This window comes from Pristis pectinata, chromosome 6 (assembly GCF_009764475.1).
Source record: "Pristis pectinata isolate sPriPec2 chromosome 6, sPriPec2.1.pri, whole genome shotgun sequence".
Classification (NCBI taxonomy): Eukaryota; Metazoa; Chordata; class Chondrichthyes; order Rhinopristiformes; family Pristidae; genus Pristis; species Pristis pectinata.
The window spans coordinates 72,937,367-72,964,872 of record NC_067410.1 but is presented as its reverse complement, the minus strand read 5'-3'; the positions used below and the strand labels follow the sequence as shown (position 1 = coordinate 72,964,872).

Here is a 27,506-nt window from a genome sequence, read left to right as displayed (position 1 = left end):
ACAATTTAAGTAGAGTTGAATTCTGCATTGGTATCTGCTGAAACCTTTTTAAGGCTTGAATATGAAATAGTACATTTCTGAAGTAATAAAGGTGGAACTGTGGCCCATCAAGGACTTAGTAGAGGAGCAGTTATAATTGAGTTTAATTTCTTTTATTTTTGACATGAAGTCAGCATTTAAATTTAAGAAATGTCAAGCAATCTGTAATGTCTGGTTCATGAATGACAAATAAAGGCCCATATGTTCGTGCCTTTTTGTTGGTAGTTCTGCGTAAAACTTCTGGTGAGGTGATCTTTGTGCACTGTTTGCCTCTGATTCATGTGATCTGTATGTTCCTCTGCAGAAGTCAGGAATGAGCTGAAGGTCTGATGCTAGCACATCTAACTTTCTGCTCTTGTGTCTAGGGTAGAGCGCAGATGTGTTAAACCAAGGAACTAGATGGACTTTGTTGCAAACATAAAGATATTATTCCTGAATTAGGAGTGCTGGCAAGCAACAGTTGACACCTCTTGGTATGAGGACTAGACATTGTTGCAGCTATAAAAAGGGAATTGGATAAATATTTGAAGGTGTACTTGCAAGGCTAAAGGGAAAGAATGGGGGAAAGGAACTGATTACCAGAGTTAGCACGGACTTGTCATATGGTGGCCTTCTGTGAGGAAATGTTTCTTTAATTCTCAGAAATATTGTGGCTGCAAGAGCAAATTAAAGGTTGGTATTTTGTTGTAAGATTTGCCTCCCAACTCCTGTAATCTTTCCATCATCTACAAAGCATAAGAGTGTGATATTCAAAGTCTGGATGAGTGCAGCAACGGTAACACTGAAGCTCAGCATCATTCATGACAAAGTAGCCTATTTGATTGGAACCTATCCGCTATCGTAATGTTTGCCTCTTTTGACATTGGTATGTCAGTTGCAATCTGTAGTATCTGCAAAATACTGCAGGGACCTGCAAGAAAGTCTAGTTTCCTGCATATGGATATTCAAGTACTGGTATTTTCTTTAATTTCTATTTCCTTCATTTGATGAGATTGCCTTGCAATAATTACTACTCTGTTAATATCCATTATGCTTTCGTTCAGTACTTATGAGTTTTTTGAAGTGATGGTTCTTGTCTAGAATGTACTTCTATAGTCTAGGTATTTTTGCCATCAGATAAATCAGTCGTTAATCCAGTGACACTTGCCTAACTAATCTAGGAAAGATCAAAAGCTGATCCAATTTCAAGAAGCTCAAAAGCATCCCTATTTTAGCCGTAGTAGAGACAATGAAAAGTTTTCCTGAAGCTGTAATGATGTAATCTAAGTTGTGATTTGAGTTGGTTTTATTTTTGTACACAAATGCACAATTGGCAACTATTGTGTAATAAGACAGGAGGATAGGAATGCTTCAGGTGTTTATCACTTTTACAGTGGTTTTCATGCATTTGCACTATGCAAAGAAAATCTTAGATATCTAGTACTGATGCATTCACTACTATTTGCAATCTTATTTATTCCTATTTAAAAGGTGATTTGGGTTATAATACCTACTTCAGGGAGTTTTTATTTCATCTCAAGATTTTGGCTTTACCATCTCACTTAATTGCACAGTAATCTTTGGTTTGTTAAGATTAAACAAATCCTGTTGCCAATCCTGTTTTGTCTCCAAGGGAAGATAAGTCTCAGATAAGCTGGCAAACATTGTCCTGTGCTTTTGCACTGGGGTACCTCACTGTATTGCAATATAATAGCAGTAGTTGTAACCTTGAAATTAATAAACATTGCAACTGATGTGCCATAGAAATTTCCTGAACATAAATGAAACTCTTCAATAATATTTAATGTAATTTTGATAGTTTTTCCTTGTACAGAATAAACACGTATCTCCCAAATTCAAGAGTACATTTAAAATAATATTTCCTTGTAATTGTACAACTAACAGAAGAACTACTAGTTCCATCTGTCAGTTGATTTGGTTGAAGATGGGAACCTCTAAGCTCAGTGGAGATGCTCAGTATTTCAATATTTTGCAGTGTGATATTAGTTTACTTGTAAGCTTAATGCTATTATTTGCAGCCATGGGAAATGGTCAGTTTTGTGTATTGGTTTAACTGAATTTCCATAAACTGCTATTTAAAATAAACTTTACTGACTTATTTGTATTAAAACTTGTACTGATCTTGGGTAGTTTATTGATTGCACAGGCCAAAGTAACTGGTAGTGAATTTAATATTGCTATACTAAGGAATGGTAAACTTGATGTACATTTGAAATAAGGAGATACTTGCTAAGCAGTACTCGCATTGCTTTACAAGAAAATTTTTGGATCTGATTTGGATTTTTATCTTTTAAGTTATACATGCCCATTTGTTTTCAGAATATTGCATCAACAGCTTTTTACTAATTTTGAGAATCTACAGTTAATAATTTGGTTAGTTCACCAAAATGTAAATAGTTTAGTGAATCAGTAATCATGTAATAATAGAACCATTACAAGTAAACTCTTGGGACACATAATACAAAATTTTAAAATTTAGTGAATACTTAAAAAGGCATGGATTAACCAAAGACAATTCGCATGGATTTGTTGAGTTGTATTTAACATTCATTCATTTTATTGACGATGTAAATAGATATAAGTTTTCTCAGGTATTTAAGGCTTGCAAAGCTCCTTGGAATTAGTTGTAGTCACAGAGTAATACAGCATGAAAACAGGCCTTAGGCCCAACTGGTCCATGCCAACCACAGTATCTTCCCGGCTAGTCCCAGTTGCCTGCATTCGGTCCATAACCCTCCAAGCCCCTCCCCTCCACATACCTATCCAAATGCCACTTTTAAATGTTGCAAATATACCTGCCTCGACCACTTACTCTGGCAGCTCATTGCAGGTACTCACTACCCTCTGCAAAGAAATTGCCCCTTGAGTCTCTCTTAAATCTCTCCCCTCTTATCTTGTATCTGTGCCTTCTAGTTAGGGACTCCCTAACCCTGGGGAAAAGACTGACTGTCCACCTTGTCCATACCCCTCATGATTTTATAAACTTCTATGAGGTCACTCCTCATTCTCCTACGCTACAAAGAATAAAGATTCAGTGTGGCCAACCTCTCCCTGTAACTCAGGCCCTCTAGTCTAGGCAGCACCCTCTTAAATCTCTTCTGCACTCTATCAAGCTTGACATTGTCTTTCCTGTAACAGTGACTAAAACTGTACACAACACTCCAAGTGGGGCCTCAACAACAACCTGTATAACTGCAACATAATGTCCCTACTCCTAAACTAGAGGCCCTGACTGATGAAGACCAGCATGCTAAACACTACCTTCACCACCCTGTCTATTTGTGTGGCTGCTTTCACTTGTACTCCCAAATCCCTCTGTTCACTGCACTCGTCAGTGCCCTGCCATTCACTGTACAAGTCCTACCTTGGTTTGACTGTCTAAAATGCATCACCTCACACTTATCTAAGTTGAAATCCATTTGCTATTCCTCAGCCCATCTCCCTAACTGTTCAAGATCTCCTTGCAATTCATTGTAACCTGCTTCACTATCAACAAGACCCCCTAATTTATTACCATCAACAAACTTGCTAATTGTGCCATGTACCTTTATATCCAAATCATTTACATACATAATGAATAACAGTACTCCCAACACCAACCCCTGGAGCACCCCAGTAGTCATAGATCTCCAGTCAGAGAATCTATCATCATCATGCTCTGCTTCCTATCATCGAGCCAGTACTGAATCCACCTCACTAGCTGCCCCTGAATCCTATGCGACCTAACCTTCCAGATCAGCCTGCCATGCGGGATCTTGCGAAAGTCCATAGCGGCAATTAATTATAGCAAAAAGCCATTGTGGTCATGATCCGTTAAATAGCCATCCTCTGTGTGATAAATTGTGTTCTGTTTTGATTGAACAAATTTTGTGTTATCAGCAAATGTGCTTTTTCAGATGAGCAATCCAGTTTCTGAACTGTGTAACTTCTTGCAGGATGATTCTGGAAAAGGAAGGTCCCCGGTCTCTTTTCAGAGGGCTAGGACCAAATCTGATAGGCGTTGCCCCGTCCAGGTAAGCAGTGAGACTAGATGTTGTTTGTGGGGAAACTTTTATCATGGAATCCTCTTGGAATTTATCATGCATTCTTGGAAAGTTTCTGTAATGCTTGTTTTGTTACTTTTTGACAGAAGTTTGTAATTTGCAAGCTTTGAATTTGAAAAATAGTTGTGTCTTTGAAAATTATTTTCGGTGTTTTTTAAATGGATCACATTTTGAATGTAACTCTCTTGCAGCGAATTAAATGGTTTTCTAAGCCACTTTTAGTACCCGTGAAGCAGGTACCATGCTAAACTAATCTAAGATTTCTCTTGTTAATTTATACTCAACAGTTTTATATGCTGGATATCCATTTATAAACTTTATGTAATTATCTCCTAGGCAAATTTTGAACATGTGCCGTGGGTGTCAGTCTTGTTATAAATTGAGCGATGGGTGGGGTAGCCAAAAAAGACCAACAGAACAACCTAAAATGTCTGACAAATGAGATTAGAGATGGAATGGTTGAGAAGAACCACCAGTAACTACAAATAATTCTTGTGGGCACATATTTTGCTCATATTTTGAGGCTTAAATTATGCTTCATGATAACTAAATAGGGGGTCTTAAAACTTATACTTCCAGCAAGCTTTGGAGTAGGATTTAAGCATGGGAAATTGAGGAAACAGCTTGTTTAAGTTTTGTAAAGATGTTACCATTCTGGTTTTAGTAATAGAAGACAATTTTCTTTCAACTTGCACTAAGTAAGGCATAGTAATCTAAAGTTTCATCAATGCAGTTTAAAAATATTTCGTAAAAAAAAAACACCTTTAGTCTAGTCTTGTACCTGTAAATAACCTAATATTGAATTTTTAAAAATGCATTCAAAACCATTTCCATGTTTCGTTGGTATAGTGTTTTTTAAAAAAAAAATCATTTTCGAAGTACATCTCAGCACATGATCTTGTCTGAATCCTTCATTGAACAGGTACAGTGGGTGAAAACTTTGCATCCTCAGTATTTCATTCTTTTTGTCTGTCCAGTTCCCTAAATGGGACTAGCTTCAAGCAAAAAGACTTTTAAACCATTCAAGTTTGAAAAGTCATATCTTGTGTGCTGATTTGGCTAATTTTGTGCTCACAACTAGCATGTTATCTACCCATTTATCTTTTGTATATAAATATATCAGAACAGATTGACATATTTAGGGCACCTATTGATGCATTGCAAATGAAGATTGTAATTTGAGAGAGAAATTGGCTTCCATTAATTTAGTAGAATTAGGGTTATCTCATTTCTTTTTCCGCTGAGCATTAATTGACACCACAAAATAAGTGATTTGTTTAACTTGAGTACTATTTGCCCATAATGTTCCATTCAGTACTAAAGTAACCTGTTGCAGACTTAATATAAATGTGACTAATGATGTGTGTGCAAAATGATCATAAAACCTAACAAGCTGTACGTGGTGTGGTTGAATTTTCCTTTTGTAGCTAAAAGCTGTAATGGGTGGGTGAGTTAAGTCGCAACAATTTCAGCCTATTTGTTGAACAAGAGCATTGGTTACAGTGGACTAAAATGTCATAGATCCCTCACTTGAGAAGTAATTCATTAACGAGCATGAATACAAAACATCTGTCAATATCCAAAGTACACTTCTGAAGCTTGTTAGATGTATGTAATCAACCTGCTGTTAGGGGAATTCTAATAAAGTAATATGTTTTACTAAAGTTGACTGTAGGAGGAAAATTACCAAGATCGTAACACAAGGTCTTGTGTTTAAGAATAAAGGCAGTACATTGCCATTAGTATAACATAGACTAGGCAGGTTTTCATAGCCATTTATGAAAAGCATTAACATGTTTCTTGGTGGATATTTTTTTTTATTTTGCTGAATCAATTATTTTGCTTTTCACTTATGTTCAGTATGTTCAGAGCTGTCCCCAAATGAAATAATAACATTGATAAATATTGCAAATTACCCTAGAATAGTAAGATCTGGTTTTGTTTGAAACCTTTGCAGTCAGCTGGCCTCAGTTCAGATGATCAAACTTGTGAGTTTGCTCTTTCTACCTTTGGATAGGAAGAATTAGAACTTTGGCCATCTGACCTGGGCCCAATGGGACCAGCTGCCATGATGTGCATGTTTGGGTCAAGAGTATACTCTGATAAAGCTTTTGGACCAGGTCAGCTTCTCTGAGGCAGAATGGTTTGTGTAGTAATACCGCATTTATCCTTTGATCCGAATCGATATTTGGTGTTTCATCCTAAAACCGGTCAAAAGTGTTTAGGATTGTTATAATTGTGGCAGTGGACAGGCAGGACAGATGGGGGATAATGGTGCTCAGTTTGGGTTCACTGGCTTGGTGGTGATCTACTTTTAATTTTACACGAGCAGATGTCCAGGAAGAAGATCCCCTGAAAATGTTGAGGTTTTTGTTTGAAAGTTGAGCAACTGGAAATATCCCAGACTGTACAAATTTTATGTCCTACAAGTAATTCAAAGTAAGGACAACATTCTGCATTAGTTTGGCAAAGTGACTGCATGCCAGACATTAACTTGTTTGTTCTTTCCACAGATGCTGACTGACGTGAATATTTCCAGCATTCTGTTTTTAATAGTTATCGTTATGACAGCCATTATTGAGCAGCTGTCATCTGAACCTGTGGCCATAGTATGGCCAGCTTGATAAGGTAGCATACATCTGTCAGGGCTGGAAATCTAGCAAATGGCTTGGAAATAGGTGGCATGCACTTGGATGGATTAATGGAACTGATTCTTGATGTACTAGAAGAGTACAGAAACTGTGGAGGAAAAAATAGTGGGGGGGGTGCGGTTTGTGGGGGAAGAGTATGTTAAGAAAATTGGTATGTTCTGGATTAGGAAAACTGGTACTGGTTCTTTAACCTATTTTGCAGTAACAGCTAAAGTTACTATTACCTACATCCATAGCTTGGTGGGATGGAGTATAGGCAGACGCAGACAATATCCTCCAAATAGTTTATATACGGAAATCAACAATGCTCTCATGTTTTATGTATCTGTTTCTTGAGTGTTTGTTTAATGGAAAATAATTCTTGAACAATAATACCAAAATGCATTTTATAAATTTAAAAAAGCATGCCTCTTCTGCAAGGTAACATTACATAGAGAAGGAATAAAATTGCAGACAAAACTCTTGTCTTCCTATGTAGAAAAGAGCAGGGTTACATTTGGTGTATGTGAATCCTTTAGTTAATGGGTTTCACCTAAAACTAATTTTTCACTGGTTATGCGATCTTGCTTCTTCTTGTAGAGCTATTTACTTTGCTGCTTACTCCAGTTCTAAGGAAAAATTGAACGCCGTCCTGGAACCAGATTCAAGCCTAGTGCACATGCTCTCTGCTGGAATGGCAGGTAAGAGTGAGAAGTGCTATTGCTATCTGAAAGTTTTTGTAGCATGCTTCAGAGTATTTATAGGGAATAGTCTTAAATCTCCACAATATTTGTAAATTCTCACTGCAGTCAAGCAACTTTTTAAACACCAGTCAAATTTTGCCTATGCAACATTTATAAAGAATGACTGTTATAGTTTTATTGTAATTTGCAATTCTGTTTCAATATCAAATTTGAAAGCCAAAGTTTTATTTGGATGTGCATTATTTATCTTTGAAGTGTACATACATAATATAGAGATCACTGTGATATAAGCAGTTAAAGTAATCTCCAAGAATGTTTAAATCACCTGAAAATTTTTTATCCTTTGTATGTGAGAATAGATTACTTGCTGTTTAAAACGTATGACAGTTCTGTGTCAGAAAACATTCAAATTTATTTGAATTTGCATTATCTGTGTGTTTCAAATATAGAATCATTTGAATATTTTTGGCAAGTTGAGGGGTTGGGCAATTGACTGTTTTAATTGACATGATTGAAGTGTCTTGTCTGACTTTCTTACTATCCCATATTTTTAAAATCATTATTATTCTTTTCCTTGTCTCATTTCTGCAGTTTTCAATGATTTAAGCTATATTAAATATGTATAATCTTGTTAATGAGAAAATAAACCAATAAAGCAATCCATAATCTTTAAAAAGAGCTATAGCATTGCAAATCAGTTTCATAATTATTACATTTTAGCAACTTGATAGGGAATGGCTTTTTTTGATATGTTCATTAAACTTTAAAAAAAGACAGAAGTACCTTAATGTACAATGATGTTTCATACTTCCCTGTGTAATTGTTACCATTAATATCATTACATCATGATAGCAAATTAAAAGCAGGACACACTCAACAAAAGGGATAATTGCTGCACTGCTGGATGAATGTGAGCATTTATATCACTACAATAACATGTTATAGTTGCAGGTTTCCTTGCACTTTAATAGTGTTCAAAAGAAGAAATGATTTTGTTCAAAAATACATTCTAACACCAGACACAGGCTGAATGTTGCCATGGATGCTCAACTGCATCTTGTGTAAGTTGCAGTATTCCAAAAGCCAGAAGAAATGCTTAAAAATCTGAAATAAAAACAGAAAACACTGGAGATGCTCGGCAGGTCAGGCAGCAACATTTCAAGTTGTTGACCTTTCGTTGGATCTGGAAAAAGTGAGAAAATGGGTGTTTTCTTTTTAAGTTGCACAGAAGGAGGTTTTGGGGATGGGATGTCTATGATAAGACGGAGGTGATCTTGTGCTGCTGGTGCCACTTGAGATTGGTGAAGGCTTGTTAATCATAGCTGATTTGTCTGAAGGGTGTGTAAATGGAATGCAATAAGAGGGATGGAAAGGAATGCTGGAACTGAGATGCAGAAATGAAAGAGAACGCCTGAAATACTCAGCAAATCGGGCAGAATCTGTGGAGAGGAAAAACCAGAGTTAATAATTCAGAACTGGCCAGTTCTGACACGAGCAGGAAAAGCATTATCTGAAATTGTTGAATTTAATATTGCTTCCTGAGAGCTGCAATGTGCCTCATTAGAAGATGACATGCTTTTCCTTGAACTTGTGTTGGGCTTCATTGGAATAGCATGGGAAGCCAAAGACAGAAGTCAGAGTGGGAGAGTGATGGAGCATTAATGTGACAGGCAGCCAGAAGCTCACCTATGTGGACTGAATGGAGGTGTTCTGCAATGCATTTGTTCAATATGCTTTTTTGGTTTCTCCAATGTGGAGGAGATCACTTTGTGAACACCGAATCCAGTGCATTAAGTTGGAAAAACTGCAGCTGAATCACTGCTTCATCTGCTAAAAACTGGGTTTCTGAATGGAGTGAATGGAAGAGTTAAAAGGGAAGGTGCTGTTGAAGAGTCGAGGATGAGACGTGAGGCAACTACCCTGGGTGGAAGGGGAGAGAGTGGAGCTAAAGTATGGGAAATGGAGTGGATGTAGTTGAGAGCTCTATCAATGATGGTAAAAAGAGAGCCATGATTAAAGGAAAAGGAAGACCTCTTGGAAACACTAGTGTGGAAAGTCTTGCCACCAGCATGGAAACAACGGAGCAGAAGAAACAGAATGAAATCAAAATAAATAATAACTGGCTGTTCCCACATCCATTCAATATGAACAGTGAAAATCAAGCTGCTTGTTTTTTAAAAAAAATAGGACTGTATCACTGTTATTGGAAATGCGATCACTGGTTCATGTTAAATTGTTTGCAGGCATGGAAACCATGCAACTGCATTTGGCATTCAGAGTAAAATGTTGACACTGAAGGTCAGCTAGCATCTGGGGAGAGGAAACACTAAATCAGTGACCTTTCATCGGGAATGGAAAATTTACCTATTTCAAATTGGCAAAAGTTTAAAGATGGAGAAAATGAAGTTGGTATAGGAATAGAATAAGGCTGCTAGGTCTGTGACAAGGCATAGGAGAAATTACATGTCAAAGGGACCATTGCACAAGGCAACAGGGTGTGGTAATTGGATAAGTGAAGGAACAAAAGAAGGGTTGAAAGTAGATGTAAATAGGCATAGCAAAACCATTACTTCAAATTGCTGATCACAGTATTAAACCTGGACTACCTAGTTTAAATGTGTCAACTCAAAAGGCAAGAAGTTACTGATCAAACTTGCACTAAACTTCATTGAAATAACTTTGGAGGCCAAATGGGAGTCGGATAGAAAATTAAAGTAGCAGAACAACAGAAATTTCGTTATACTTCTAAATTGACACAGATATTCCTTAAAATGGCTACTTGACATAAGAGACTGCATTGACAGCATACTAACTTTGCCCTGTTTGTCAATGGGGACAGAGGGAGGTACGAGATAGAGGAAGAAATATGAATAGAGAATGAATACTATTTTCCTCAGTCAAAGTACCCTTCCATCATAATAGTGGCCTAAACCTTGTTTGTTCCACTTCCTGAAGAAATTCCCTCGCCCATTTTTCCCTTCTCTGGAAACATGAGAGGATCTCCTCAATCCACATTCCACCTTGCCAACTATCATTCGTTGCCATTTCTGACACCTAGCATGATGCCATTACTGGCAAGGGGCCACCAATACTGATTCTAGAATTTCGTCCAAGTCCATTGGCAGAGTAAATAAACCAGTGTGAGTGTCCTCTTCCAAGCCGATATCCTCATTGAAGCTATTTAGCCAGCTACTTTAGGATAGACCATGTCGTTCACATGCCTGACATCAAGGTCCCAAAACAGACTGCACTGAATAGATTTTGGGGGGGAAAAAGATTACCAGGAGGACCAAGGAAATGCTCTTGGGACTTTCTTAAAACCTCCTGTAAGTGTAATATCCTCAACTGGCTCATGGAAGTGTCCAGTCCATGGCTGACCAATATGGAGCAGCATCCTGGCTGGCACGGAGAACCTGAAATCTCGTAAGGAACATGCAGAAGACCAATGAGAGTAAAAGTACTGCACCATCTCCTATACACCTTTAAAGGTCTACCTACCAAGACCAAACCAGTATTTTCACTCCTTTCCACCCTGTACCCATGGCAGATACAATTTCCAAACTTTTTACTTCCTATTATTCAGCACCCTGGCACATTTTCCAGCTGCGATAACAGCCTTGTACCAGATTTAGTTACTGCATTCGTTACTGTTCCCTCTCCTGTGGGATGATTAAATACAATTCGGGAGACTATTTTGAAGGAATGGCTTTGTTCAGTTTACAAATGTAATCATCTCCTGTTGTCATAATTTTCTATTTCCGCCTATTCCCTCTATTCCTGGCCAACTAAACCTGTTCCAATAAAACCGAACACAAATGCTCAAGGAACAGCAGCTCATCATTTGAGTAGAAATGTTATAGCTTTTGAGTTTAAGGATTTCAGTCAATTGATTCTTTTTTTTATTCACTTGCTCTTCTCACACAGGCCTGCCTGCCATATTTCCTGCATCATTATTATTCACTTTTTCCTTTCACCCTCTGTTTAATCTCTCCTGTCTTTTAGTTTCCTTTTGTTCTTTCTCTCCTACAACCCTTGCCCCTTTCTCTGACCTGAAGCATGAACTTGGTTTCTCTGGCAACAGATGCTGGCTAGCCTGCTGAGTGTTTTCAGTATATTCTATTTTGGATTGCCAGCATCCACGGTATTTTCCCTTTAGCTTTTGTGTTCCTGGGTTGGGTTGAAAGAACAAACAGTTCATTTTTAATTCCCATCCAATGAATCACTCTGATAGGGGTGTCTATATAGTCAGGGGAGATGTATTTCTCATGTGCTGCACTGCATTATCCTGACCATTGTAAAACAGCAGAATAAAGCTTATTTTGTGGAAAATATGCTTTTCGCTTGGGTTAATTACCAGATAATATCTTGCATCTTGGGAAATTTCCTTCATGAGTCAGTGTCTTCAGAAAAGGACAAAACAGGCATAAGGACAAAGAATAACAGAATTATTCTGGATAGATCTCTTTATCCCTTTTTGTCAACTTGTTTTTTCAGCATATTCCATTTGTAGCATGGTGTTTATCAATCTTTATGAAATCAATAGCACTACAAAGTTTTAGCACAATTCTGAATATTATCAATTATGTTGTTTTACCAGGATTTTATGGTAAATGATTCATACTTCACTGAAATACAAAAGTGTTCTGTAAAATTAGTGCATGGAAATGGTGTTATTGTCTGTTCTCTTAGCCTAGAATTGTTTGTTAATACTTTGGAGGAATATCTTGAAATCAAAAATTGGGTTCAGACTTTCATGTTGGAGATCAGTCACAGTGGATTCCTTGTGGTACAAGGATCCGCCTTCAGGTTGGATTGCCATTGTTCTCTTTAACTTGTTGTTTAGTTGATAATTTCACATGTGCCTTGCGTTGCAACAGTTTTTAAAATTTTGTATGCAATTATAGGGAAAAAGCTGAAAAGTAATGCATATGGAAATGTTTTAATTCTTGTATGGAATAGTAGCCTAGGAATCTCTAATCAATTGTGAAAATTGTCAAGGAGGGTTTAGTTTGGTTTGGAAAACTAAACGAGGTAATAAGTTATGACGCTTAAACTCTATAGAAAATGCTAACCTTGTCATTTGTTGGGAACATAAAAAATCTTCCTTTCTATATTTACACATGGAAATAGCCATCATTTTATACACCTATAGCCTAAAGTCTCAAATTTCTGTATTGATCAGAATTTTATTTTATTTGAATGAAGCTGTGAATACTAGTTGGATTCTAATAATTACATTTGTTTAAATAAGATGGCCAGAAATTCAGAAACATTTATGCAATAGCTTTTTTAATTAGCGTGTTTGAGGAAGAATCATGGAGTCGCACAGCACGGAAATGGACCCTTCAGCCCAACTAGTCCATACCAACCAAGATGTCCGTCTAAGGTAGTCCCATTTGCCAGTGTTTGGCCCATATCACTCTAAACCTTCCTATCCATGTGCATGTCAGTGTTAATGTACCTGTCTCAACCACTTCTTCCTCTGGCAGCTCATTCTATATATGGACCACCGTCTATGTGAACAAGTTGACCCTTGGGTTCCTATTAAACCCAAAGCTGGAAATAACTTTTTTGTTGCAAGGTTTATTTTTATTTATAGTTGCTGGAGATTTATCATTGTCAACTCTAGGACATCGCTGTAGGAATTCCTCAGAAGTTTCCTGAGCACAATCATCCTTAGCTGCTGCTTCATTGATGATCTACCAGCATTGGATTGGAAGTGGGTTTATTAGCTGATTATGCAACATCTTAATTCTATCCGGATATTGAAGCATGTGCCAACATATAACACAACCAGGACAAACATAGACTTGATGGGTGAGACAAATGCCACTTGCCACTCAGGTGACAGTAATGATCTTCTAAAGGATGTCTTTAACTAGTGCTCCCAATAGTCAATGCTGTTTCTCTTGCTGAACCACCAGCACCACACCCACCTTGTGTCAACATCCAAAAGGTTGCTGTTGATTGGAAACTTAACTGGATTCTGCATTTAAATTATATATTTAAAGAGCAGATGAGAAGTGGGTATCCTGCAAGTAGTGTCTTGCTTCTAGACTCTACAAAGCCTTTTCAGCATTTACAAGGTGTAAATCAAGAGTTCTGTGGAATACTTAGTTGCCTGGAGGAAGAAGACTCCAACACTCAAATAGTTCAGCAGCATCTAGAACAAAACACTCTATCAACAGTCCGGAATATGAACTCTCAGAGCATTGTAGTTGTAGTTTGTACCTTGTACAAAGTTCACCGTAGCAACAAGCGAATTTTTTTTTTGGCAGCAACTTCCTGAACTGTGACCTTTAGCATAAAGCAGTAGGCATGTGATGATACCACCAGTTTCCTCCTATTATATACCATCCTGATTTGGAAGTGTATTACTCTTCCTTTATTAGCAATAAATCAAAATTTGAGTTCTTACCTGAAAACTTGATGAAGTACCTTCAAACAAGGGCTGTGGTTCGAGAAAGCATCTCACCATTGCCTTCTCAATTTGAATTAAGGGTACAATTACAATGTTTTTTAAAAAAACATTTGGACAGCTACATGGATAGGATGGTTTAGAGGAATATGGACCAAACACAAGCAAATGGGACTAGCTCAGGTAAGCGGTTCTGTGCTATGTAACATTATGCCTTTATTAAATGCTGGCTTTACCACAATGTGCACATCTTGGGAACTATTTTATGTTTTAAAGTGAAGACTTGATCTCATCATCTGGACTGGTTTCAGGATTGGTTTCAAGGACAAAATAAACAGTGCTAAAACAGTGACCCATTCCTCCCTTCTAGTAACTCAATACTTATGTCAGTTATTACAAAAGTAAGTTATTTTTGAATTGATTTTTATAGTTTATTTACAGGATCAAACTGAAGTTGTGCTCTGGTTTATGAATTAAAATATCATACCAGAGTCATTTTGAATTTGCAGGAAAACTAAGCTTATTTTTATGTCTTCATCAGAGTGGGTAATATCTTGAAGTTTAATTGTAAGAGTTTCTTCAGGAAATATGTACAAATCAGAGGGAGAAATGGTGGGATATTTGGAGCTGTCACCTTCCATTCTCATTTGTGAAAGTAAATCTGGAAAACGACACACTTTCTGGAGTAGAATGTTATTTAAATTGTGCTTGAATGTGCTCAGCATTTGAATTGTGGATGATGACAGACAACAGCTATTCCTGTCATAATGGTTTTATAATGACACCAGCTCACTAAAGTTAAACATTAGCATTATAAAATGAAGATAGAATTGAGTTCAGGCTGTTGGAACTATTTGTTTTGTTTCCATTTCTAGGTTGATCTGTAAAATTTATCCAGTGTACAAAAGAATTACTGTAATTCAATGAAATAGGCTTTATTTACCATCAGTTTTGGAAAATAGTCATTAATATTTTATTATACTTTAATTTATTAATGGTTTTTTTAATTTCCTGTCCTGAATATCACGCTTGCTCAGGTGTACAACCCAAGCAGCTATTGTTCATAAGAAACAACAGTGAGAGGCTGTTTGAATTCAGGTGTCACTATGAACACCAGTTTTGTTTATTGCCCATATGTATATACCAGGGGTTTACATCAACATTCAGGAAGGGGCAGCTATTGTTACGCCCCTATCCTGTGAGTTGGCTAACCAGACTCTATTGTTTGTTATTATCTTTGGGGTTTCAAACAGTATTGAATAAAAAAACTAATCATATGTTATTACTACCATTTGTAGTGCATTAGAAGCTATGATGAAATATTGTACTGCATTTAAATATTCCTATTTGATCACAGTTTTGTTTCTTTGACATCTAAATTTGATATGAAGTTATTTAAAAGTGTAGTTAAGTTGCTTCAGCAGTGAAATTTCCCATTGAACACTACCTGTCTTTTACCCTCGTGGGAAAAGTTAAGGAGCTACTGACAAAATTGTAACTTTCCTATCTGTTCCTGGATTAGGTTGTATGCTGCAGATTATATCTGATCTCTTGGTGGTTTGTTGTACTCACTAGCAAATAAAATGCTGCATTTTTGGTATGAACTATCCAACATAATTTTATTTTCACATTACTCTTTATCCCCATCCCACCTTCCCCCCCCCCCCCCCGAACCATGACCACCACCACCCTACCATCCCCACCTTGTGTTCTTTTATCCCATGTTTGTTTTATTTGCTTTCCTCTTAAAGATGCATGAATTGATGGCAGCATCAGATAAAATGCACACAATTTTGTGAATAAATAGGAATTAATTTAACTACTATATTTTTTCATCTTTTTATTTTTGTGCAAAGTAGTGGGGATGCATGATGTATTTAAATACTAAATTAACAGGTTTGAGATGAAAAGCAGATGCATAGTGGTTGGGAAGATGAGACTCTTTGAAATAGTTGGTTATACAAAGTCCTAAGAGAGTGGAACCACAAAATGGATTTGGGGAAGGAATTCCAGAGTTCGTAGCAAAGAATATTTTGGTTCTTCTGCCATTGAAATTGGAACATGAATGCAGGAAAATGCAAAGGAGATAAGGCAGGTATAAGATATCGAAGGCATTCAGCTCTGGTGATGGTCATAAGGAAAAGGGCAAGCCTTTGTAAGCTTTTTCATATTGATTTAAAATGTTTTAATGCCAGTGGGATGATCCTGTTCAAATTATGCCTTCAAGAGGAAAGAACAGATCCTCTGTATATGATCCCGAAGATGTCCATGAAGGGCAGCTGTTTTTGGGCTCCAAATTTTTTTTTCTAGACTATATCATTCCGCTAAAGGCTTGAATATTTTGTGGTAGGATAGCAGTGTTGAAAATAGGTACGAGTATCCTATTGGATACAAGGCCTAGATCTGATTGCATGTAACCAGTCATGTATTGTTATCACACACCAACTAGATTGCTCAAAGTATAAGTGGCTAAAACTTCAACAATATATTTATTCTTGTTTAAAATCGCAAAGTAGACACATGATTTTAAAAAAAACATCAAGGTGCAAGCATAAATAGCTGTTCTGTTTTGTTTTCATGTGTACTGTATTGTTAATCTACTAGAAAGTAAGGTTAATACATGGAATTTGCAATGGGTTCAGATTTCCCTAACCAAAAAAAAGCCAATACGTTGCTGTGGTAGAGGAGTAGATTGGAAAAGTTCTGCAAAAGTTTATTGACTAGAGAATAATTAATTGTGATTATAATTAGACTAGGATATTCAGTATTCTGTATTTTATTTGATTTTGATTCCAAATTCTTCCTGGCAGTAAAACTGTCTTGGGTGGAAAGAAATGCAATAATATATCTCTATTGATATTAATTGCTTTTGAATACAATCCCATATTACGTAGTAGTCCGTAACTCAAGTTGGGAAGAAAATAACACAAAATCGTAAAAAATTTGGTTGTCCATCAAGGTTCATTTGTAGAACTCCTGAAATTATGTTTTTATTAAGTCTCCTAATGTTTAAACATTTTGTCAGTGCATATTTGCTATATTCTGACAAGACAAGGTTAGCATTTTTATGCATTTCCAAAAATTATTTGCAAAACAACTAGATTTTTTACTAGTGTAATGCTTTTCACTTTGTTGTACTGATGGTTATGATTTTGCATGATTACTTTGGAGTTTAAACTTCCATGCTATGCTGCAAATAGCAAAAACTCAGTACTACAATGTTTAAGTATAAGCCTTTTTCATCATATCCTCTTGGCCCTTTCTTTAATTTACAGTTGTTCAAAGGGGGAAAAATCTCAACTTGAATGAGACTTGCATTTAATTATTTGAGTTCTACCAAAAGGTACAGTATTGCAAGTTCATCTGATAAGGTCACTTGTTGTTGTGATGCAGAAAGCCTGTGTCTATTTTAGGTATAAACTACATTTTTTTTCTCAAGAAAAGAGTGAACCTTGTCATCCCATGCTATGCATTACCAGTTTTTTTTAATCATCACCAAGCAGAAATAACAGCTTTAATTCTGAGAGTGTGGAACAGAGTACTGATGCAGCCTATACTGTATCTCTATATGCTGCAATACAGATTCTAAAAACATTTGTCATTCAAAATACACCACGTATTTTCAGTTGATATCCTGTGTGTGTCTTGTGTATTTTTTTTTAGCAACATTGCATAAGGTACTTTTCTGTGTTAAATTCTCAATGGGTGGGGTGGAGCTAGCCTCTCACTAGCTGCATTACTTTCAAGTTGCATTCAGAAGAAAGCAGTTATAGCAGTCTCGTAATAAGCCTGATTCCTCATTTAATGCTGAAAATTCCACTAGTTATGATTAACTCTTTTAGCTGTCATCTGAAGTGGCATGGTAAACCTGTATATCAAATCACAGCAAGAGATAGCATTATCGTCATCCCCCCCCCCCCCCCCCCATAGTGGAAGGGACAGTGGTGCCATTATGAAGACAGCTAGGGATGGGTGAATATCACTGGTCTTGCCAGTGGTACCCATATGGCCAAGAATGAATTTTAGAATAGGATAATTGTCCGTATTGTAAACCATTCTTTTAATTGGTTATGTTGTGTAACATTTAGGTGGAATGTGTGAGGCATGTTATTAATGAGTTTGGACTGATGTTATAGTCCTGTGAACCAGATTTTCTTGATTATACTGATATTTTCTACATACTTAGTAGAATGCCTCAAGCCAGATATTCTTGGTGTGAAGACATTCTACCTTATTTCCCTCATCATGAATATACCTTGAGCACTTTTATCATGGACACTAAAATTAATAACAGTAACATCTCAACCATGATTTGGGGAATGAAACGGGTAAATGCTTATGCTACTCTAAGTTGGGAGTTAAAACCTCACAATTGGTTGGCAGGCAGAAGTTCAGACTGACCCTAAAGTAAATTTAGAAGGTCATTTTTATTACCCTGCTTTGAGTTGTAGAATAAACACTAAAAACTCGATGGTAAGTGGCTATTTTCTTTTTGAGGTTGGATAATTGTAGATGTTTAGAATAATTAGGATAGAGCATGTCCACATAATCCTCATTAAGGTTTTTTTTTATTTCCACTCATTTGGCGTGAGTGATTAGTGGAGTATGTCGGGCACCAGCAAACAACCCCCTTTGCACTCCCACGCACACTCATACACACTCACGCTCGCACTTCTCTCCATTCCACAGGGTGTTGTCTCATGCTGGTTCCACAGATGTCAACACTCCTGGCACCTCGCCCAACTGGCTGTTCACAAGTGTGAGCCTACACAGTGAGTGTCATTAGGTTATTTGTACCATGGGTGACATTGTAGTTGAGCCTTTTTTTTTAAATCCTCGCCCAACATACATACAACTCTCGCTTTCTAACAGGATCAGTGGCAGGAGCATTGCCTAACTTATATTAACCTGGGGAAACTTAAGTCCGTTGACTGCCATTCTGGCAGGGAACAACTAGCATGACAAAATCCAAGGAGCAAACCTGGAGGCGCCTTGTTCCCAGTAGTTCAGTTGCACACAGGTTGGTGGCCTTTTATCTATTCAGATATCAGAGGAGCTTACCAACAGTTTTTTCAGTTAGATGTGAAATTAGAATATTCAAAGCTCATGTAAATGAAAATTGCCTTGGATGACCAATTTAGTTTCCATCTTAATATTTCCCAGATTCTGAAAGAACAGTCGTTCCTTTAGGTGTATTCATCAACTGTTTTTTTAAAAATGTAATGTTACAATCTGTGGCACAGGCACTTGTAAACTGAAGAAATATATTAATCAGTTATTAGAACTTTAAGTCCCTGGGAGAGTTGTCTTGATCACCATCGATAGTGGTGTCATGAAAATAATTTTTAGTTTTAATATGATGAAAGCAATTCTTCCTCTGCCAAAGCCATTTAATTTTCTTCAAAACTCTCTCTATTATGAGAATAATGGGAGACTGGTGCCACGACAGATAAAGTTTGATTAAACTGTGGACCTGCTTATGCATCCATTTCTATTTTTATAATGTCAGTTATACTCTGTATGTTATTTCAGCAAAATGAGGCATATGCCAGATTGGCAATTTGAGTTAGTAATTGTATACTTAATATATAGGTTATTTGCAGTAGATATTAAAATGTGGATTTACTTAAGCTTGAGCACATTATTAGAATTATATCATATGTTCAGTGTTCAAAGGCTTTGTTATCAGTATTGTTTCTTCTTCCCAGGCTTTACTGCTATTACAGCCACCAATCCCATCTGGCTAATAAAGACGCGCTTGCAACTGGAAGCACGGCAAGTAGATCTTGTTTAATCTATGGTATTTATGGGAGGGGAAAAAAAAGAACTTAAACTTAACAAATGAGCAAATTGTTTCTTTTTAAACAAATGTTGAAAGTTCCACAGTGATAACAAATGAGACTATTTTCTAAAATGTGAATGGCTTGCTCTTTCAATGTGTTGTGGCGACTCACCTTACTGGTATCGAACTGGCTCCCGAGATCGCGAGCGTCGTCGGAGGGCCCCCGACCCAAAGATGGCGCGGGGCCCTCCTCCTTCGTTGGGCTGGGAAAGCCCACACATGGGAAGGTCAGGTGACTCCGCGCGTGACGTCAGCGCAGGAACTGAAGCGCGGGAAGAGTTTCAGTATAAAAGGCGCGCCGCGCCCCTGTCGAGCAATCAACTTCTGACTTCAAGCAACAGATTCCGTGTCTTTATTCTATAGTAGTGTAGCTAGCCGCTACAGTATCTCTCTACTAACCACATCCACTCAACATGCACACTAAGACATTAATAATTTTAATTTTTTAAACAAAATGTTTCTAAATTGAATGCTTAAACTTTTAATTTTAAAATACTAAAGCACTTAAGATCTTTTGTAATTGAGTGTTAAATTAATTGCAAAAGTCCCTTGCAGCAATTTTTCCCCTCCATTGAGTTAATGGGGAAAGTAATCCCTACTGCAGAATTGGGTATCGCCACAGCATTGCTTCAAGAGAAACAGTGAGAAAACTGCTGACCAAATCTACGGGACTTTTGATATTTCTTTTAATAGTGAAAACCACACGTTCCCACTATCATCACTGAAACAAAATTGAAAGGAATCTATTACCTTGCAGTTTACTGTATGAATTTTAGAGGATTGAGGATATGCTTTTGGTTTGTTTGGAATGCACACACAACCTGTTGAAGAATTAGCATCTATCTGTTGCTTCAATTCATGTTCTTTTATGCATAGAATATTGAAGTTGGAACAATGTATTGAAAGTTGTACATACATTGTTCATTGAAATTGTCTTTTTTTTCTGTAGGAGCAGAGGTGAAACACGGATGAGTGCTTTTGAATGTGTGAGAAGAGTGTATCGCTCCGATGGTGTTAGAGGCTTCTACAGAGGAATGTCGGCTTCCTATGCAGGCATCTCTGAGACTGTAATTCATTTTTGTAATTTATGAAAGCATAAAGCAGAGACTGATGCAATCCAAAACATCTCCAAACATGGATCCTGAAGAAGATTCTGTGAATATGCTTCTGACTTTATAGCCTTGATGTTAGCTGCTGCAACATCTAAAACGTGTGTGCCACCAGTATAGCATATCCACATGGTGCGTATCTTCTATCCACTTATGAACAACATGCTTTTCCATGACTGTTCTAAATTTTTTAATTGTAGAAGGAGATCCTTCTGTAATTAAGCCTCAGATAGATACATATAATATATCTCGACCAGTGAACCCTTGTTCATTGATCTTTCTGTCCTCTCTGCCTCCCAGATTCTCCTTTACAGCTTGTAGTTGGATTGTTTTGATCGGAGTTTGAAACATGTTCATTCTGACCATAACATTCTGGACCTACAGCTGTACAAAGCCTATTTGCCAAAAGCTAAATAAAGCCTGGAAATCTGAAATAAAACAGAAAATATTCAGCATCTTTGGAGCAAGAAACTTAGTTAATGCTTCAAGTTGATGGCTTTTTGTTAGCAAGAAATGGGCATTATAAAATTCTATCTTTTTAAAAAAAAAATCCATATTTTTAAAAAATTGCAATAAACTCATAATCCTTAGCTTAAAAAGTTCTCAATTGCATTTAAATTTATGTACAAACATGATTTAGGAGTAGGAAAAGGCCACTTAGCTCCTCAAACCTGCTCTGTCATTTAATAAGATCCTGGTTGATTTATTTGTAACTTAAACTCCACATCTTCACTTACCCTATCCACTTATCAAGAATTTGCCTTCCCTGGCTTAAAATGTTTAAACACTCAGGACCCAGAGAGAGAAATTATTTCCTCATCTGACTTCAGTGTAGGACCATTTAATTTATAAAGCTGTGAAATGTAGAGGCCCCAGCATAAATCCACCACCAGTTGTATCTCATCAACCACAATAAGACTTACTTTATGCCAGCTGTTTCTTGGCAGCCAACCAATCTTCCATCTATATTTGTTTATCTAAATGTAAACATAGCCATCTCTGATTCCAATGGATGATGCTTAAAAGATTAGTCAATGAAAACTATTCTTTTTTTTAAATTCTCATCTTGATTTTCAGATCCCTGTAGGGCTTTGTCCTTTCCATCTGTAAATCTGCTTCAGCTTGAATAACCATTCAAGGTGCTTGTGCTCCTTAAATTCTGTCTGCCTAGTGGATCTCAGATCATTTTTTATCCCATTGGTCCACCTTTTACTGCATTTTAAGTTGCCTAATTCTAAATCAGGAATTCACTTCTAAAATCGACCAACCTCTCCTCTTTAAGATGTTCCTTTAAAATTTGTTTTTTTGAGCAATCATTTGATTATATCTCATCTCATTGTGAATTCGTCAATGAATGTTTGATGCTGTCAAAATCTCCTAAACCTTGACTTAAAATTATTACCTTTTTATTTGACAAGAATTTGTCACTGCAGATTTTTAATGGTTTTCTAAATCTCTTTTAGAATGTTGGTGTATCTAGAACTTGTGAACTGTTCTGTAAAGACACGGAAATGTAAAGGGAATCCTATTTCCAGTTTAACTTGCTGAAATGAAGATTAATGTCTGCAAAAATTCTACAGTGGCATGGAAAAGTTTGGGCACCCCAGGTCAAAATTTCTGTTACTGTGAATAGCTAAGCAAGTAAAAGATGACCTGATTTCCAAAAGGCATAAAGTTAAAGATGACACATTTCTTAATATTTTTAAACAAGATTACTTTTTTATTTCCATCTTTTTACAGTTTCAAATAACAAAAAAGGAAAAGGGCCCAAAGCAAAAGTTTGGGCACTGTGCATGGTCAGTACTTAGTAACACCCCCCTTTGGCAAGTATCACAGCTTGTAAACGCTTTCTGTAGCCAGCTAAGAGTCTTTCAATTCTTGTTTGGGGATTTTTTGCCCATTCTTCCTTGCAAAAGGCTGCTAGTTCTGAGAGATTCTTGGGCCGTCTTGCATGCACTGCTCGTTTGAGGTCTATCATCAGATTTTGATGATGTTTAGGTCGTGGGACAGTGAGGGCCATGGCAAAACCGTCAGCTTGTGCCTCTTGAGGTAGTCCATTGTGGATTTTGAGGTGTGTTTAGCATCGTTATCCTGTTGTAGAAGCCATCCTCTTTTCATCTTCAGCTTTTTTTTTACAGACGGTGTGATGTTTGCTCCCAGAATTTGCTGGTATTTAATTGAATTCATTCTTCCCTCTACCAGTGAAACGTTCCCCATGCTTAACAGTTGGAGAGGTGTTCTTTTCATGAAATTCTGCACCCCTTTTCCTCCAAACTTTCCTGCGTCCTCACCACAAAATTCAGCATCAGAAGTTTGCAAAGGAACATCTAAACAAGCCTGATGCATTTTGGAAGCAAGCCCTGTGGACTGATGAAGTTAAAATAGAACTTTTTGGCTGCAATGAGCAAAGGTATGTTTGGAGAAAAAAGGTGCAGAATTTCATGAAAAGAACACCTCTCCAACTGTTAAGCACAGGGGTGGATCGATCATGCTTTGGGCTTGTAGCCAGTGGCATGCGGAACATTTTCACTGGTAGAGGGAAGAATGAATTCAATTAAATATCAGCAAATTCTGAAAGCAAACATCACACTGTCTGTAAAAAGCTGAAGATGAAAAGAGGATGGCTTCTACAACAGGATAACAATCCTAAACACACCTCAAAATCCACAATGGACTACCTCAAGAGGCACAAGCTGAAGGTTTTGTTATGGCCCTCACAGTCCCCCGACCTAAACATCATCGAAAACCTGGGGATAGACCTCAAAAGAGCAGTGCATGCAAGACGGCCCCAAGAATCTCACAGAACTAGAAGCCTTTTTGCAAGGAAGAATGGGCGAAAATCCCCCAAACAAGAATTGAAGACTCTTAGCTGGCTTACAGAAAGTGTTTACAAGCTGTGATACTGGCCAAAGGGGGTGTTACTAAGTACTGACCATGCAGGGTGCCCAAACTTTTGCTTCGGGCCCTTTTCCTTTTTGTTATTTTGAAACTGTAAAAGATGGAAATAAAAAAGTAATCTTGTTTAAAATATTAAAAGAAATGTGTCATCTTAACTTTATGCCTTTTGGAAATCAGCGTCATCTTTTACTAGCTTAGCTATTCACAGTAACAGAAATTTTGACCAGGGATGCCCCAAACCTTTGCATGCCACTGTATGTGCAATGATACTGGGTAATATTGTAAACGTATAGTTTTTTAATCATAATTAACAAAACTGTTTTATTTTACAGAAGTCATAAGAACTAGGCTACGTGAAGAAGGAACAAAATACAGATCGTTTTTTTCAGACCATTTTCATTAGTAATATCTGAAGAAGGTTACAGATCACTTTATCGTGGTCTCATGACCCATCTGGTCAGACAGATTCCAAACACTGCTATCATGATGGCCACCTATGAGCTTGTGGTCTACCTTCTTGATGGTAAAGAAAGTGCTGATTTATTGTGCAAACCTGGAAGACCAAAGGATTTGACTGGACCAGAAACCCCAGTAAAATTTAATGCTGAGAAAGATGAATCAATTGTGAAGATTTAAGCTGCTGTTAAGACAAAGAATGTCCAGTTTGTGAAAAGAACATGCTCTGATCAAGGAGCTGTCAGTAGTCATGGCAAGACATAAAAAGATAGTCACCACTTAATGGGGAACATTTAACAAATCTAAATGTTATATTATCCTGTTATCTTCATTATATACATCAATTTTTTATCCTTGTAAGCTTTCAATTTTAATTGGCAGGAGATCCCTGTAATAAGAACTGTATTGCCTTCAGTCATTTCACTGAACTGATGATGCAAAACTTTTTAACATGGGCATTCTCCCAATTATCTGGGAAGCACTCCACTAAGCTGAAATCCTTGCCTGAATCATCTCCTCAGATCAATTTCTAGAATAAAAACTTAAAAAGGTGGTTTAAGTTCATTCATTATTGAAGTCCATTAGATATTTCATCAGAGTTGTATTTTTCAGTATTTATTTTACAATATTCTGAATAAACCAGAAATGCCTCAATTGCAATCTAGTATCCTCATGCAAGAGTTAAATCTTGGGGTGGCTGTGGGAATAGAAGAATACAGGAACACCTAAACACATTATATCTTGCACAGTAATGTTGTTGCTTTAAAAGCCAACAATGCAGAAAATTTAATTAAACTTGAATTGCACCTCTTTTGATGAATTCTAAACTTTTTAGGATTTCTTCACTTGACATCGAAGGTTTGACTAATGAATGTAAAGCAAGATAATTAAGACTGATTTGTTTACTGTTCCCCTTTTTAAAAAAATTGCATATACTTATTGTGGTATGTGTATAGGCTGTGATAATTGCTTCAAAAAAAGTATGATTACATTATGCTTATGTTTGTCCAATCAGCCTATAGATGCTTACAAAAAGAGATGCTAATGTTGGAAGAGGAAACAAAAATATGCAATACTCCACTATGTGAATTTTATGCTGTAACAAGTGGCTTTGTCTTGAACATTTTCCTCAAGCACTTTGGTGGCCTTTCTACCTTGAGTTTTACTTTTTTTTTTCCCTGATGGCTTTAGTTCTTAATTATCGAAATGGCTAATAAAATCATTCACAAAAGTCCATTCAATATAAAGTAGTTAGTTTCTGTTATTGAAGTTGTGCATTTTACAGTATCAATTGCTTCTAGATCCATAATTATGTTGTGTAATAATAATTTGGGGTACCTTAAGTCTTGTTACTATCATTGCGTATTCTTAAGTATTTGCCACCTTCAGTTTTCACATTTGTTGAATCCTGATGAACAAATTGTTATATCCAAATTGTATTTTGCCTTGTTTTTTTTCTCTCTTGTACTTGGAAAAAGTGCTGTGATCGCCCCTTATTTCCATACACTACAACCTTGTTTATCCAAATCTTTTATGCATAGACCAGATTCTGTTAAGTTCGATGGACAGACACAAACATGCCATTTTGATGGTTTAAGAAACAGAAGATGATAATCAGTCCCACTATTTAGAGATAAAAAATTAGATAATGGAGGATGTGAACACAGTTTATTTACAATTAAGACGTTTTTCAATGCAGCTGATGGAAGTGTGAGTGCAATTGGCAAGCTGTACTAGTGCAGAATAACTTCAAAAAAAAACACTGGCAAGACAGTATTAATGTGATTTTTACAGTTTAGTCATCTGCACCTATTTGTAATTGGGGGAAAAAAATAACCATCCAGAATTTCTACTACACAAAGCTCCTGTTGAGCTATAATGCCTAGCATTACTACATTTAATTTTATTATTTTGCTATATTTCTCATTACTGAGTGTGTCATAACCTGGAATAGTCTCGTCTGCACTTGGGCTGGGATTGTGCAGCTTCAACATTTTTTGTTTTAATACTGTGGCAATGCTTGTAATTGTGATCACAAAAGCTACAGTATATCTAAATATGCCACCTTAGGCTGATGCTTTGCAAAAGCTCTGCTGTTCAATTCCAGATCTAAAGTGTGCTTGATCCATTTTGCATTGTGCATCCTTGGGTGCAAGTAATGTATGTACATATTCTGTACAAAATCATTAATTAAGTCTTCATGTGCTTTGGATGCTTCTACATTGCAAAGGATTAAAAACAAATTAGAAAATGCTACTATGGTTTCATTAGTATGCATTGTATGTGGTATTCCTGCATGTCTTTTGAATACAGTATGATATCCTGTTGCAAAAGAATTTAAACAGCTAGACAAAAATGCATTCACAAGTTCACACACATGCCTCTCATCCAATTACTTTTTTCAGATCCATCAGAATGTGTACAATAAGTGTAAGGAGAAGGGCTTCAGTTTACATGATTTGGATTTAGTAACTCTAGTTTTTGATCATGCAGTACAAAGACTTCTCCCTGTGCTTGTGTTGAGTTGAATCTTAATAGGTGTCTGCATAACAATGACCAAAGTAAAAATTTCCACTGTTAAATCTTTCTCAGTTTAGTTTATTGGACATTTTTAGATTTTGTTTGTCTGAACAATTATAAACAAATGAAATTCATTTGAACAATCAGGGTATCCCAAATTAATCCTTCAGCAGGTTGGAACAGGGTTTAATATTTTTCTCAGTTGATATGTAGAAATGAAGACTGGATTTACATGAAAAAAAATTGTCAATCTACTGATGAACAGGTACAATCCATCTCAAACCTTTTTATATAGAATGTGTTGGAACAATGCTGTTACTAGTATGAGTATAAAATCAAGATGGAGGGGGATGGCTGCCCTTGTAGGTTGCTTGAGAGTTCCTTTGCTATACAACTTTTGACATGTAACATTTTTGGCTTTTCTGGATAAAGGCCAATTGCTAGACCTGAGCAGTATGCCCTCCCCATTTGTTTGAAAGAGGTGGCTCATGCTGAAATATGGTTCTAAAAATGCTTTGCACCTCTATCTTTCTAAAGTGCCCACTCTTATTCTCTGTATGTCACTGAGTTTGTGTATTGCTGGTCCATGGCATCATAACATCATAAAACAATAATCCTGTCCTCCTCCTGTGCCTGCATACCTATTTCTATAAGGGGCCAGTAATGGTCCCACCACTACCCTGGTTGAGAATTCCAATGCAAGATTTGTTTAATATAGTATCCTTAGAACCACTGCATTAAAAGATTTGAATTTGAAACTTTATATATGGGATAGTTGTTAAGATTCAGCAGAAAAATTACTGATTTATGTTATAGCTAACTGGCTATTTTTAAAAAAATAAAACTA

General features: G+C 36.7%; 1 protein-coding gene across 1 annotated transcript in view; it reads left to right on the top strand.

Moving 5' to 3' along the window:
* slc25a36a (solute carrier family 25 member 36a) overlaps nt 1-25,753 on the top strand; it is a 51,998-nt gene extending 26,245 nt beyond the window's left edge. The window contains 9 exon segments of the mRNA XM_052018126.1: nt 3,975-4,052; nt 7,313-7,413; nt 19,543-19,609; nt 20,626-20,752; nt 20,754-20,835; nt 20,838-20,887; nt 20,890-20,917; nt 24,016-24,062; nt 24,065-25,753. Coding sequence (XP_051874086.1) covers nt 3,975-4,052; nt 7,313-7,413; nt 19,543-19,609; nt 20,626-20,752; nt 20,754-20,835; nt 20,838-20,887; nt 20,890-20,917; nt 24,016-24,062; nt 24,065-24,319 — 835 coding nt within the window. The 3' untranslated portion in view covers nt 24,320-25,753.
* The last annotated feature ends 1,753 nt before the right edge of the window (nt 25,754-27,506 follow it).